Below are 15,581 nucleotides of genomic sequence, written 5' to 3'. Positions count from 1 at the left end.
TTCACACTGTGTTTCTGTTTACTTCCTCAGAAACATCAAATATACTCTGTGGTTACAACAATAACAGAAACTACTTTTTCCTCCAAATAAATGTTGCAGCAGTTCCTCATTACAGTAATTGTTTCACTATATTTCTTAATCTCATGTCAAATAGTACTTTTTTTGGTCTTTATCTTTGTGGAATTTTCTCCTTGGATGATAGTTATATATAAATATATAAAATAAGATTTGGTTTAGAAGGACTTCAAGGTATCTATTTTCAATCCCCACGACTCTGCTCTTAATGCCCATGGAACAGTGGTTTGAAAGCTGGTGGTAAAAAAAACGAGCACAATTGAATCACATTCTCCGTTACCTTCCATTATAAAATCAAATACTAATTAGGACAGAAAAAAGTGTTTTATTCCAGGGATAATAATCACACTTTAATATATTAACAAACATATTACCTATTTAAACTAGAACAGTTCTTTGATAAGACAATCATACTCAAGCTAAGATGCAAGGTACCAGCATACTAAAATTTCAAAGTGTCAATTTTAATTTTAATATTTGATATTTACTTCTCTTATTGGCACAGGACCAATGAAGAGGGATGTGTTGCATTACTCTTACACTCTGAGACTTTCAATCTAGCTCAGGGAAAATACTAGTAGAAATCTTTTTTAATTAAAAAGCAATTTTAACATCTAATTATATTTAATGAGGTTATTCTATAATAAAAAAACAAATGCTCATTATCCATGAGGACACTACACATTTGTTAAACTGAGATATTCAGTAAAACAGATACATTTAAAAGTCACCAGCCACATAGAAGACATTTTTTAACAAACATGCTATAGCCTTACCTCTATTTTTGAAAATCTAAACAAATGATTTTTAACAAGTGCAATCTCAGTGACTTTGGGGTTACGTACATTAATAGTTTATTTCCCATGGGTCTCTGGGAGTCAACCAAGAACAACGAAGAAAGGAAACTAGGCCCCTGGGTTATTAAAATAGTGGTCAAAATATTTTATCAAAATTTGATAAATTTATAAAACTCATCAAAATATTTTCTTCTACTTTAGACAAAGTTGTAAGTATCTTGATTATTTTACTTCTAAATCCACAGTAGACTCAAATCTAGTCTAAATTACAAAGGAGGCACAACATTTGTTTATTAGGTTTTATATTGCACTCAGCACAGTTAAAGCGGAAGAGAATAAACAGGGTAAGCCATTGCAGAGGACGCTACTTTAGCAGTATCTTCTTTACACAACACTTCCTTGCTAGCACAGTCTACACTGAACTCTAGCTTTGTTTAAGAAGAATCAGAAACAACACTATTAAGGTCTACATGTAGGGATTTAAGGTCTCTAACTTTACTAAGTGGCACCCCCTTTTCCTTTTCATTGAAAACTCCACAAGTTAAGCAGTTTTTATCTTCCATTTTCCACAGACTTGGACTTCCCTGATCCCTGGGGTATGAGCCAGGGCATCTTTATCAATTAGTTGTGAAGTTCATTTTCTTCAGCCCAGGGATCACCAGCTATTGACAACTTCTGAAATGGAGGAAGGCTGGAGTGATATGTACAAAAACACTGAAGAGAGACGTTAAGAGGCTACAGCTACCCCTGGAAGGAGGAGGTCTTAAAATAGCCTCAGCAGGTGTACGATGCTCTAAACATCTGAGGGTGAAAGGTCGGTGGTGATAACTTTAGTCCTGCTGGTTTCTGGACTAGGTCCAGCCAACACGGTGGTGAAGCGACTAGTGAGAAATTCGCAGGGAGGGAGCAATTTATCTTTTCTTTACGAATTGATCATTGTAACGATAACTGCGCATTCAACATGGTGGATTTCCTGAATGAGAGTCATCTTTATTTCAAAAAGCCTATTAGTTGGTCTTTTTTAAACCAAACTCATATTTTTTTTTTTTAAGATTTTATTTTTTCCTTTTTCTCCCCAAAGCCCCCCGGTACATAGTTGTGTATTCTTCGTTGTGGGTTCTTCTAGTTGTGGCATGTGGGACGCTGCCTCAGCGTGGTCTGATGAGCAGTGCCATGTCTGCGCCCAGGATTCGAACTTACGAAACACTGGGCCGCCTGCAGCGGAGCGCGCGAACTTAACCACTCGGCCACGGGGCCAGTCCCAAACCAAACTCATATTTTGTATTAATATAAAAAAAATCCATAGATAATCAATGACAGGGGTAAAAATTAAAAAGTTATCAAATTATTTGAAGAATACAGACATTTTAAAATATAATACGTGAATAATTTTAGTAAGAGGTCACGTTTTTCTTTTTCACTCTAAAAAGCATAAAATGGATAATTTCTCATTTTTTCCTAAATCAACAAAAGGGTATATGAGAGTAGCTAATAAGATATAGATGTTTTAAATATATATAGTCCAAAAGCAATAAAAACGCAAAAAGCATTAGCTCTCACTAGTACATTTAAAATTAAAATTGCTGTTTCATTCACTTCTTCCCTGTGTGGTCTCAAACTCACTTTTACCCTATCTTTAGCATATCCTAATACGAAATAGACACTATGCAGATGAAATAGAAATTTTTGACTTTCAAACATTTAGAATTATTTTACTGCTTTATCGGTACTGTAAGAAATTCTGCAATAATGTTGGCAGCTGGAGCTGTGGCATCAGGTGTAGTCTTGATCTTCCTATGTAGTTTCTGATGCAGAGTCGGCAAAGCTGGCAAAGAGAGCTTGGGGTAGCTACAAAAACATGAAAGTGTTTGTTAATTAAGATCAAAATGGATTCTTATATGTTGTAAGACACATGAAATCAAACCATAACAAACTACAACGGTTTCTAGTAAACTAGGGTAGTCTGACCACTGTGGTAGGGAAAGTTATATACGCATTTATATTGCTTTTACTTCTAAGATTTTATTATAATGAGGTATATTCTATATAAGTTCTCTAAAACATTATAATCTTCAGGCTTATGAAATTATTGTTCCATTTAATGCCTCCGAAACAAATTCTGCTTTCTGAAGGAGGCAGAAATCAAAAGCCCCAAGAAGTGTTGCGTCCTAAAGGGGGAAATTTTTAAATTATATTTTGTCTCGAATTAGGTTTACTATTTAAGCCAAAGCAAATTTCATTATAGCGTCTGGACCAGGCTTAAGAAATTCTGTGGTAGAACAAAGTGTGAAAATATTTCCTGACAATATTTCTAGGACACTTTAGAGAAAGCACATGCACTTATAAAATGGGGCGGATTTCTAAGTATGGATTAGCAGATATCAAACAGATATTATGTACTGTTAAAACAAACAAGAATCAACTTAACTACAAGAAAATAAAGTTTAGGCAAGACGGAAAAAAGAAAAGATCATCGTGATATCTTCTTTATGGATAAAACCTAAGTTAAAAAATTTTCTACTTTCACAAAAAATATTCCAACCGCTATGCCATTATTAGTTTACATGCCAACAAAGTGTCTTGGAACTTCATCTATTTCAGGCAAATGTATCTTGTGTTGTTAAACACCCATGGGCTCTCTTCTCACCTTCATGTTGCAGCAGTAATCTTTCCAGAAGACCGCCGGTGGTAGCTATGTCCACAGGCCGCAGAAGCTCTGTATTTTTGGCATTGATATCTGCGCCAAACTCCAGCAGTAAGTTGACAATTTCTACGCTGGACTGTTGAGCAGCAGCGTGCAATGGAGTATCCCAATATTTGCCTTTTTGGACATCAGCACCTACATGTAAATAAGGAATGATGATAAATACAAACAAAAATTGTTAGACGAGTTGCTTACCTCAGCTCGGGGAGGAAGGTGTGACACAAAGAGGACCCCAACTCCATCTGTAGTGAGTTCTTTATATATGTATACACATATACATATACTAAATCTTAAACCTGGTTACCTCTGGATGGAGAGTGCAGACGTTTGTTATATTCTCTGATATTTTTCGCTATGCTTGAAAGATCTCCTAATAAAAAGTTTAAAAAATGTTTTAAACAGTTCCCAAAGTAATCCTATTAACTATTATTATGAACAGTGCACAATTAGGTTCACTCATATCTATTTTAATCAAGATTGATAGCTTTTAGGATTATTCGAGAGCTTCTTGCTCTTATTATTTTCATTTATTCTAAGGCCATGGAGCTCTTTTGTTTCTTGGAAAACTCATGAATCTAGATATGTGAGCTATTTAGGTGAAATATATGTAGATTTTCCTACCACTTCTCACTCTTGTAGTTTAAGTCAATAACTACATGAAGGCACTGAGCCTCTTAAAGGGAAAGGCATGTTATATTTCTGCATGCAAAGTAAGCTTTTAAAAAATGCTTACATTAAAAAAAAACCCTTATATGTTAAATGACCTATTGCACAGTTATTTTATCTTAGTGCAAGCTGTGGCACATGGTGGTCGTTCAACGCATGGGCAACAAATAAATGCTGCTAAATATTGTAAAGAATAATAATCCCATTTTCCAGTACATAAATGGTTACCACCCCAAGAAATGTCTATCAATAAAAATCCTTATGTCCTTTTCAACTCTGTTTTCTGATACTATCAATAAAACCAATGATGTTTCTAAGAAGCAGTACATTTTAAGTCTCTTTATGACCCTCTTGCTACTTTCAAGTTTCAATGAATGTAATGGTGTTCAATATTTTTTAACCAAATATAAAATGTTTAGTGGCAAAATTATATTCCATGACAAGATCTCCATAGAGAAAGCATCAACTCCATTGGTTATATCAATTTTATGGGAGAACAGAGCCTGAGAATAACAATCAATCCACAATTACTGACAGGACTTTTTCAATATTTCTTTTACCCAATATAAAATATTTGGTGAAAAGAATAATATTCCTAGCAAAGTAAAGAAAAGTAATAAAGAATAAACTCTTCTAGTTATAGAGATTTATGGGAGAACACAGCCAGAAAATAACAATGTCAATGATTATTAGCGGAACACATGTTTAAGACTCTTACTAGATGCGATGGGAATCAAACAGTAGATGCAGATACCGCTTGCAAGAAGTTTATAATTTAGCTAAGATAATATGAGTAACACATAAAGAAGTTAATAAAAATATATATCAGAGGCCAGATGATTGTCATAAACAATAAAAAGCATACTAATGCATTTACTCATTTCATATACATTTTCAGCACCTACCACATGACAGGCACTGTGCTAGAGAAAAGAGATGATGAGAAAAAAGACATAATCCACATCTTACAAGAGCTCCCAGTCCTGTAGTGGGAGAGACCACTGTGGTCTCAAAAGATTAGGAAAAGTTTCTCAGGAGGATAAGCTTGAGGATCTTAATTTTATGACCTTTTATAAGTAGGACATTTGGAGCTTTGAGATGAAGTGGAATTATTAAGAATAGTGTTCTTTGTATGGCTTCTATACTTATGTGTTTTAAAGGAGCTTAGAGAAATAAATATGGATCTGAACAATTGCTTGCATCAATGGACAAAATGGAAGATATTTTAAAGAAAATTACCTGCATAAAGAAGCTTCCGAACGCAATGGAACTGCTGTGATATACAAGCTACATACAGAGGAGTTCCCAAATGAGGAATGTCTTGGTCAACGTCTATGCCCCAGGAGATCAGTATTTCTAGACATTCATGGTGACCTGACAACACAAAGTAGAGATGAGTTTACTTTTCCTTAATGCCCACCCCTGCCACACACACTTCACCTCATGCTTCTCCACACAATGTTATTCATTGACAGATAAATGGAGCACTGCATGCTGCTGCAGGAACTTTCTCCCCTTGTCACTTGATCCCATAACTGTTACCTTTACTGGCAGCCTCATGGGTGGGAGAAGGAAGACATGACTCCAGCTGGGGTTTGGCACCATATTCCAAAAGAAGTTCTGTACAGCTGGTACTGCCTTGTGAGCATGCATTGAATAATGGAGTCACACCATCTATTGTGATTGCATTTACCTAAACCAAACCAAAAATCTAAGAATGAGATTCACAGAATCATATGTGATTAACTGTTAGACATTTTTAAAAGTTATGTGATCTGCTAACAGAAATAATTGGGAAAATGTGTGCAGTAAATATGACAAAGCATATTTATCTCATACGGATCAATAAGCAAAGCTTTAACACTTTAAGAGATAAACAGAAATATGATGTGGTAGATAATTCACAGGAGTGGGCATGCAACTAGTGAAAATCATGAAAAAAATACATAAGAATCAAATATAGAAAAACTAATTCATTGGTTAGGTACTTTGCAGTTAGAAAAAAAAGTCAACAAATGTGATGGTGATGAGAGTCATGATGAAGCTGCTTTGTTGGTGGCAATTTTAACTGGAAATTCTGTTTCTGAGAATTTTTCCAAAGAAAATCATCCGAAGATGGGCAAACATTATAGGCATAAAGATGTTCATCTACTGCTATTTAGAATCAAGAAAGCAGGAAATAGTCTAAAGAATATTCTATTTTACGCAGCATGCGACCCATTTTTGCAACGATTGGAAATCCTTCTTAGAGTGCAATGAGAAGGCGGAGGCAATCTGAGAGCTTTATTTTTATTCTGCTATTTTTGAAACTACTAGGAAGGAAAGAAAAGCAAAATCAGAACTTTGCTTGATTCTCTTAGTCAGTACATGTGAAATTGTTAATGCTTTTAAAAGGTACTTACATTAGCTCCAGCTTCCAAAAGAGTTCTGGCACAGGCCACATGATCTCCAAGGCAGGCTTCATGCAATGGGGTGATATGGTCTATGGTTACTGCATTTACATTATAACCCTAAACACAACATGAATAATATTGAAAAGTGAGCAAAAAGTCATAAAATCGTCTCTATGATTGTGCTTAGAGAGTAATATAAAAGCTCAGAGAATCTCATGAAAATCAAGTTTCAGTTTAGCAGGAATGGCCAGCTCAAACGCCATTGAGTCATTCGGTTGTCAAAATTCCTGAGCCCCATTATTCTAACACTATCGTATCTAAACCCAATACTGCCTTAAGCATTGTGTTCAATAGATTCTGAGTGTTTTCTTTAAATTTTGCTTTTTTAACTTTTGGTCTTTGTGAATTATTTTGGTTGTTATTGTTATTTTGTTTTTTATTTTGTAGAGCTAAAGACCTTTATAGGCTGGATCACTTATTTTGATTGGGGCTATAAAATTATGGGTCAGCCCTGAATGGGAGGAAAAATGTTAAATTATAGTAAACTGCTTTGTGAATTTTTGTCCCTAGATAGGTGACTAGGCTCCATGCTGGTGGTTAAGAGCTCTGACTGTGGAGTCGGTTGGACTTGAGTTTGATCTTGCTCCATAATGCAGTAATTGTTTTAATCTGGACAAGTATAATATCTTCTAAATTTTAGGATTATCACGAATATTACATGAGATGATGCTTGTAAAACAATTATTATAGTGCCCAGAATATAGAAAATATTTGATTTTATTTTATCATTCAATCAAAAGTATGTAAACACTTTTAAAAATTTTATTCCAATTAAACCAATGACATCAGACTAAAATTAAATATTATTAGGACATGAGATTCTTTGCCTTCTTGCTATTTTTGGTAATTCATTGTCTATTGACAATCATATTAAGCACTGTAACAGGAATATTTTCATGGCCAAATCCTCATAGCATATTACAGATTACCATGATCTGTAATACAAGAATGGACACAAAGAATCTTAAAATGAAGGCAAGATAATAAATAATCACCCCAAATCTTTGTCACTAGCAGGTGGCAATATTTTTGATGAGGAAGATTGGCCCCGAGCTAACACTTGTTGCCAATCCTCCTCTTTTTGCCTGAGGAAGAGTGGCCTTTAGCTAACATCAGTGCCAGTCTTCCTCTATTTTGTATGTGGGACACCGCCACAGCATGGCTTGATGGGTGGTGTATGTCCACACCTGGGATCCAAACCTTCAAACCCCAGGCCACCAACGTGGAGTACACTTAACCACTGTGCCACTGAGCTGGCTCTGCAAGTAGCAATTTTTAAGATCCCTTAAATTATCCTGTCAAAGATTTCAAATTGGCTGGCCAAAAGTCAGGCTTGGCGAGCTAATTCCTAACTGCTGTTCACTAGGCTGACCCGATGACAGAAGCATCTGCGAAGGTCAAGATTCTCTTTCACACAGGGCTTTGGGGACAGTCTCTGCTTCTTTTAGGCTGGCCTGTCGGTGGATACGAGATCCATGTTGAGAAATATCCTAAGACAGCTCTTCTCTCAAAGAACTAACTGCATGACCCTTTCGGGGGTGGGTAGCCCTTAGAAATTACTGACCTTTTGACAGCATGGTCACATGGTTATCATGGAACTGGAAGGCCCTACAGGAGCATCTTGTCCTACATCTTCACTTTACAGATGAGAAAACGGAGGGTCAGATAGGGTGTGGTTCCCCTCCAGTGCCAGCCTGGAATCCAGGTCCTCTGAGTCCCAGGGCAGTGCTGTTTAAACTGGACAACACTACCCTTCCTTCCCTCATAGCCAGCTGAGAAAATTCCTTTCTCCTTGATATTGGAAGAACCTTCCAGATCTGGGTGTGCATTTGAATCATGTTGGAAAATTTTAAAAATGCACAGGCCAAGCCAGAGATTTTTCTCTTTCAGTAAGGAATCTGTTTTCCCTCTTCTGTGTATGATGAGCAGGCAGGTGTAGGAATGATTGTTCTGTAGCTTTCAGACAAAATTCCTCATAACAAATTACAGATTCCATAATGTAAAAAAGATTGTTGAGGCATCTGGTCTGATTACCCCTTTTTGGATATTTTATGACTAAACTAAGTCTGTGATTAGCTGTCTACATTGTACAGAATTAAGCATACTTAAAATGCTTAATGAATAATACATACATCGGATTGCTTCTTGCTTTAATATGTCTATCAATGAACAAATATACTGTATGGGAAATTTGAAATACTAAGACATAAGATTATACCAAAATATTTATAAAGAAATTTCAAAGATAATTGAGAAACTATGGACTTGACTGATAGATGAGTTAAAATAAGACCAGTAAAATTTATTAAGCAGTTTTGTTATTTTTGAGCTCATTACTTTTGACAATTAACGCCTATGCTCATGGGCAGGGCATGTTTTAGGCAGTATGTAATATTTCACCTGTGATAACAACGTTCTCAGAGCAAGAAGTCGACCTTGACTTGCCGCTTCATGTAGTGGCGATCGATCTGCCCAGGAACCTGTCAGGAAAGACAGAAAACAAAATCTATCAGTCAAAGTCAACCCTGATAGATACAATCAACTCCTGTGAAATATGCACTCTCCAGATTCGGTGTACAAGAAGATGACCAACACACTTATCCACATACCAGGAAATTCGGTTCTTCTCTGAAGGATCCAGATTGGCAGTTTCCAAATCCAGAGGGCCACAACGCATATTCTGGAAATGACCTACCCCAGACTTACTGTACCTTTTGAATTATCCTCCAAAGAGGAGGAGAGTTAAGGTCACTAGATCTGCCACATGCACTGAAAAAGCTCTGTTTCGTGGTTTTTCAGACAGGACCCAGGGAAGCAATTTTTCTGCATGTTTAGCAGGGACAGCCGCTGGAACACCCAGCTCTCCTCACTCCCAGCCCACTCTGCTGTCCCCCTGCTGTCCACACCCCGGGCTGCCCTGCTCTGAAGGGCAAGGCGGCTGCACATGCTGCTAAGGAGGGTGAGTAGCTCGTCCCTGAGTCCTGAACTGTGGAACCAGCTGGGTCGGCCCTAGAAAGGGGGTGTCACAAGTTGGGAGGAGCAGACAGGCATTGGTCTTTGCAGTGGTGGTGACAGTGCCACTGGCTCACTCAGGGGTCACCGATTCTCTGTGTGCCAGTGGTCGGTGGATGGCAGCACGGAAGCCCTCCAACCATGTGCCCTAGTGGAAAAAGCACTGATGTGTCATGCACCCCCGCACAGGCATTTTCCACTCCTCCAATGAGAAACATCAGTGCCGTCCCAGCCACCTCCCCGAGGTACAGGCTCCCCTCCCACCTCTCCCATCCTTGTGGCCCACCCAGGTGGCTTTATAGGCTTGGTGCACAGTGATTCTCCTGTAATGGAAACAGGACCATTTAACGGATGCGGGAGATCACGTTGGAGGTCTTAAAGTGATTAAACATGCAGACTGTGCAAATCAGGAAAACGTTAATTTAAAGGGTATGATTAGCTTACAAATTAAAGTAATGTTGAACAGACAGAAAATCTTCCCACTGTAATGTGATAATGTTTGCTAATAATTGTCTCCTTGTCTACCACCCCTTCTCCCTTTTTTGGATGCATAGGATGCAATAAATGAAAATAATCTTTTAAAAAACTGTCAATCAGTCCCAGTACTATTGAAATAAAGTTACTTAGCTGTTAATCAGAAACATAAATTTTAGGAAAAGCATGTCTAAAGCTTACTTAAATAAGTCAGCAAAATTACTGGAAACATAGTAGGGGGTGGTCCTTTAGAAGCCACCTCATTGCTCCTACATTTCATAGCTTTGGAAAAGTTGACACAGATGCCTATGCTTCTGTATTGCAGTGTTATAGTAGAACTTTGCCACAGCACCGTAAGTGAGGTCCAAGCAATTCCACTGAATAAAATGTGGGACACACATCACAAGGTTAATGAAACAATCGAGTAAACCTGGTTTAGAGGACAGACGTCAACTGCCAGTCATGAGTCTTTTACACCCAACAATTTTATGGGGTTTTATGGAAAATCCAAATCCTAAGGGAAAGAAAGCAGAGACTTTCTTCTCCTTACTTTTGATTTACGAGCAATGGTAATAATGGCTAATGTGAAATAGTGTTTACTGTGTCTTAGCACTATGTACTAATCTTTGTCTTAGCACTATGTACAATATCCAGTTCTCACAACTCTTTGAGGTATAGAAAATTATTATTTCTATCTTAAAGTTGAGGAAATGAGAGCTAGAAGAAATGGAATCATTCAAAGGGAGTCACACAGTCTAACTCTAGGGCCGATACTCCTTGGTTGAGACACTGCACTGTTGTCTTTGTTTTGCCTTTCCATCTAGCATTATTTCTTGCTTATCCAAAAAAATTAGTAAGCCAGACATCCAATTCTTTGAGTTTTCAACTGAAAGAAGAGTTATTGTTATTAGCTTTTGTGTATTATTTCTTTTTAGTATGTAACACTCCTATTACATATTAAAAGCAGAATTGAAATAATGCACACCAATAAATATTTGTTGATAGGACAAGATTTGACAGCAAAATAATAGCTTATAAGAAATTGGAAAATTATGTTCTTGCTAAATAAAATTCAGAAGTCACCATCATAAATAATGTTCTTTGGAGGAACAACTATGTTTCGAGTTCCAGCTTCTAAGATGAAATTGGATGTTTTAAAAGTCATACACATCCGTTTGTTTTATCATTAAACTAAACAATTTGATTACAGAGTGAAACTCTGAGGACTTCAGAACATAGATCAATTTCATTGTGAATATTTAAATCAGAAAATTATAATATTAACTTTCCAAACAGATTGAATACTAGAAGTATCATGTTCAGTTTAATCTGCTCTGCATAGTAAATTAATAAAGTTTTAAATAATCTATGCCTAAGCATATGTTTGAATTTAAATAATCCTTTTTCATATTTATAACGATCATGTGTTGCCTCCTGTATAATGGCTTAAAGGTTTTGTTATCCTCAATTTATTTCTAAAAGCTGCATGCAGAATTATAGGATGCAGATTCATTGTCACTGCCTGTTCTTCCATTGTCACTAGCTAACATGGCAATTAACCAAATGTTGGGATTGAGAAAAGCCCAGAGAAATAGTCTTTTGGATTTCTCTTGGACTCATTTCTTTCTAGGATATTATGACCTTAAGAGGCTGCAAAGCTAACAATATTTGCAGCTGAGGGGAACTTGATGTTCCTCTTTTGCATACTAGTGTGTTTGTCCATCAAAATGATTGTATTAGTCTTCTGAACAATTTTGGCATTGCTTGTTGGTGTTCACAAAAGAAAGAGAGAAAAAAAGGAAAAAGGTCATTTGAAAAACAGGTCACAAAAGGGCCAAAATCGAGACAGTTAAGTATTTGAATTTACCACCCACAACCCAACCCCTACCTTCCCCCGAGACTGTCACATAGCCTTCTCTTTATCACTAAGACTTAAGTCCATTATGATGGATAGAAAAAAGCTGAAACTAGATTTTATGTGTGTGCGTTTGCTATTATTTCTATTAATGTGACCTCCATTGGGATGAAAAAGGAGTTAAACATCACAGTAATCTGCAGGAAAGTGTGGGTGGGTGGTCAGTGACAAAACCACTGACAATAGATGGTATTGTGTGAGGGATCCCTCAGCCCTTCAGGCAGGTACAAAGGCTCCTAATGAGACAGGAACCAGCCTAACAAGATAGGGCCATCCGTAAGTCCCCTGGCCTAACAAGGTAGGGCCCCTAATCAATCGGCAAGCTGGGAGACTCAGACAGAGACCACCAAGATCCACATTCTGCGGCCTCTGGACTCTCCAGGGCTTACATACGTGCCCTAGCACCCAGGAGTCCACTGAAGGCGACCCTAGCCCCATTAGCACAGTGAAAGTCACACCCAGGGGTGGGGAGCTAGCATGCTAATGACATATGCATTGCATATAGAAGCATGCTACATGACAGTGCAGGCACAAGCACAACTCCACCTCTAGAGGCCATGACAGGCACTCCTCACTCCTCCCCAGCCTTTGTCTAATCAAAGCCCCACAATCCCATTCCCTAAGAAGCCGGTCACCTGTCACCTTCCTTTCTGCACTGGCTCTCTTGTGCCTCCTCCCCTGCGCGTAAACTTATAAACTTTTACTTTTCTGCTCTGGTTTGTTGTCTCTCTTGACTTCTGTCCTGGGGGACAATAAGAACCCAATGTGCCCGTAACACTAACAGTGCATTGCCCCGTTATTTCCTCGGGTGAACTCAGCTCTGCTCACCTGCAGAGGACCCCTGCTGTCTGCCATTATTCCATAAAGGAGGAGGCAGGGCAGGGAGCAGAAGGAGGAGAAGGAAGTGGAGACCAGAGGAAGTGAGAAATGAGATGGAGTCTAGAGCCCAGCGGCTCATGAGGAAAAAGACTTGAGGAGCCAGGCCGGCCTGGATTTGCCTCCAGTGTAGGACTGCAGCCTTCATGAAGACGTCTAATCTCCCTGAGAGTCAGTTTCCTCCTAAAATGGGAAGAGCACTACCTGTGAGGCAGGACTGAAGGAGGATTAGAAATGAGCCTCTAAGGGCCTGCTGTAAAAATGCACAGGAAATAACACCTAGTATTCTTTGCTAAACATAAACCGATAAATAGGGGAGATTTTAATGTGAATTTTGGGGAACAATCCTTTCTCTCCAAAACTAGGGAAACTCAAGCCATAAATAACAGCATCTACTGACTAAAATGATTTTCAGTGCTATCAAGTTAATTAAATAAACTATATAAAAGCAATTGAATGATTTATAAATGTGTTTATGCCAACAATCAACAGCTCCAGCTACAATATTCTTTCCTAAGTAAGCTATAAGAAATAAAGATCTATCAATCTACTAAAAAGTGATTCATAGTACATGCATGCCATTCGATGAAACACATTTTTTGTTTGTTTTGAATTCTGCGTACTAAACTCCCAAGCAACGCCACCTCATTTGAATCCTTGTAATTCCTTAGAAGAATATCTGTAATTAATCCGGTAACATGTGAGAATCAAAAGATACTTTACCATGTTCCAGTTTCTGTTTTGAACTAAGTCTCCACTCCTCCCTATTTCTCCCCTTCAAAGTCTGAACTTTAGCAACTGCAAATTCCTATTCCAATGTGTTCAATATTAAATACCTTACCTTTTAATAAAGATATGCTTTCTATTAGAAAGATTTCTATAAACTTTCTCAAGACCAAACAAAATACAAATATCTTCATATACAACAATTCAGGAACTTTTCGATCTTGTTAGAGTTTAATTGGGTATCTGAGATTTTAAAAATGTTCAGTTTAACTCTTTAGGATAAATTATTCAGTGTGAAAATTGTTTTACAAAATGTTGTAACTTTCACCATCCAAATGCCTACTGTTATGGTCTCTCTGTAGCTGCACAGGAGGTCACCGACTATATTTAGAAACAACACGAGTTCCCAGACATCTGCTATATAATTTACAGAGAGAGAGCCCGCCCTGTTCTGTAAACATCACATTTAGACATATACAGTTCGAGAAGGGTCTGTACCATACCTAAGTCACCATCTCCCCACGGCACTTCAAGCCAGCCACTGTCGAGGTAAATCCGACTCATCTCTCTTTTTATCAGCATGAAAAAAAAAAATCGCTTGTCATTTGCTAGTTCTATTCGGCCATTTTAAGGAGCCCTAGGCTCCTTGTAGTATGACCTTTCACCTCCAAAAAGAGAAGCGGCTTTTGAAAAGCTGATTTATTTTCAAAATTGCCTTTTCTTATTGATCGCTCCTCTTTAGTTGACAAATTGCTCATCCTAACTTAGTTTTTCTCCTTGCAGTATGTACCCTGCAATGAAATAAAAGTATTACAATTGGATTTCTGCCCATGGCTAGGATGAAACCCTTTTAGTTTTTAGAAAGTCTTTGCCTTCTCCCCATCTTATTTCCCTCGGCAGAGTGGAATGTAGATTCCTTCGAGAGCTAACCTAGGAGAGGTGCAGATGGCTTTCTGAATTTGGGTCACACCCACTTTTCCTCAGTGGTCTCAAACTAGGCAAGGCAGGACACTTCTCTCAAACAGCAAACTGTAAGAAGAGGTGAGAGGCTATGACAGCTTCATACACGAATCTCACTGCAAAATGTTAATACATTTTATAGCTTGCTTAGCCATAAAATATCGAATCAACAATCTACTTCAGAATGCAAGTAGATTTACCATGAAGTCAGTGAAACTTAAGTTCAGGACCCCCAACTTGCACGGACACTTTCTAAGACTCTATCTAATTTCACATCATTTTTCTTAAAGAAGATTCCAAAATATGGATAAGCTTCAGGCTCAACAACATCTGGCCCATCCCTACTCACAAGTTTACAAAATAACTCAAAATCACCAGGTGTGTACTGACCTTTAGTGTGTATTTTTCTGTTTATCAGATTAAGAGCCACATAAATCCTTGAGGACATGGTTGATAAAGAGGGAAGTCATGTGTTGCCAAAACCAGTATCTTCAAAGATTGAGACTGACCTTGTCTTTCCATTCTTATCACCTCTCTGAAAATTTCCTCAGAATAATGCTAGTCCAGATCTGAAAGCACCAGATTTACCTGGGGAACTTCAGGTGTGTATAATGAATTGTCTGGATCTGCAACTCACTCTCATTGGTTTCTTGTTCACTGACTAGAGTCCTCCATTATCTCATAAGAAGACAGTGTATGGAGCTGAACAGAAAAATCCAACGGATAAGTGACAGCACTGCTGTGGTTTATGTTAAGAAAAAAGACTAAATTTTCAACTAAGAGAAGATAGCAATTTCCCCAGTGAATCTCCAAAACCAAGAAAGAAAGAGTTTTTAAGACCCTTTTCAGAAAATAGTGACGCTCTCGGGAGAGATTACTCCATCATCCCAAGGAATCATTCTTGATCACTGGTGCTATGCTTG

The 15,581-nt window shown here is 37.8% G+C and overlaps 1 protein-coding gene across 2 annotated transcripts in view; it reads right to left on the bottom strand.

Moving 5' to 3' along the window:
- Positions 1–2,126: 2,126 nt before the first annotated feature.
- ASB5 (ankyrin repeat and SOCS box containing 5) overlaps positions 2,127–15,581 on the bottom strand; it is a 55,458-nt gene continuing 42,003 nt past the window's right edge. For both annotated transcript variants that reach the window (XM_046648826.1, XM_046648827.1), the window contains 6 exons: positions 9,096–9,175; positions 6,645–6,752; positions 5,785–5,935; positions 5,482–5,616; positions 3,520–3,711; positions 2,127–2,720 (listed from right to left, as the gene is read on the bottom strand). In XM_046648826.1, the coding sequence (XP_046504782.1) occupies positions 2,593–2,720; positions 3,520–3,711; positions 5,482–5,616; positions 5,785–5,935; positions 6,645–6,752; positions 9,096–9,175 (794 nt within the window). In that variant the 3' untranslated portion in view covers positions 2,127–2,592. The remainder of the gene's footprint in view (positions 2,721–3,519; positions 3,712–5,481; positions 5,617–5,784; positions 5,936–6,644; positions 6,753–9,095; positions 9,176–15,581) is intronic.

Source organism: Equus quagga, chromosome 22, assembly GCF_021613505.1.
Source record: "Equus quagga isolate Etosha38 chromosome 22, UCLA_HA_Equagga_1.0, whole genome shotgun sequence".
In the NCBI taxonomy this organism is placed as follows: Eukaryota; Metazoa; Chordata; class Mammalia; order Perissodactyla; family Equidae; genus Equus; species Equus quagga.
This window is presented reverse-complemented; position numbering and strand designations above follow the sequence as displayed.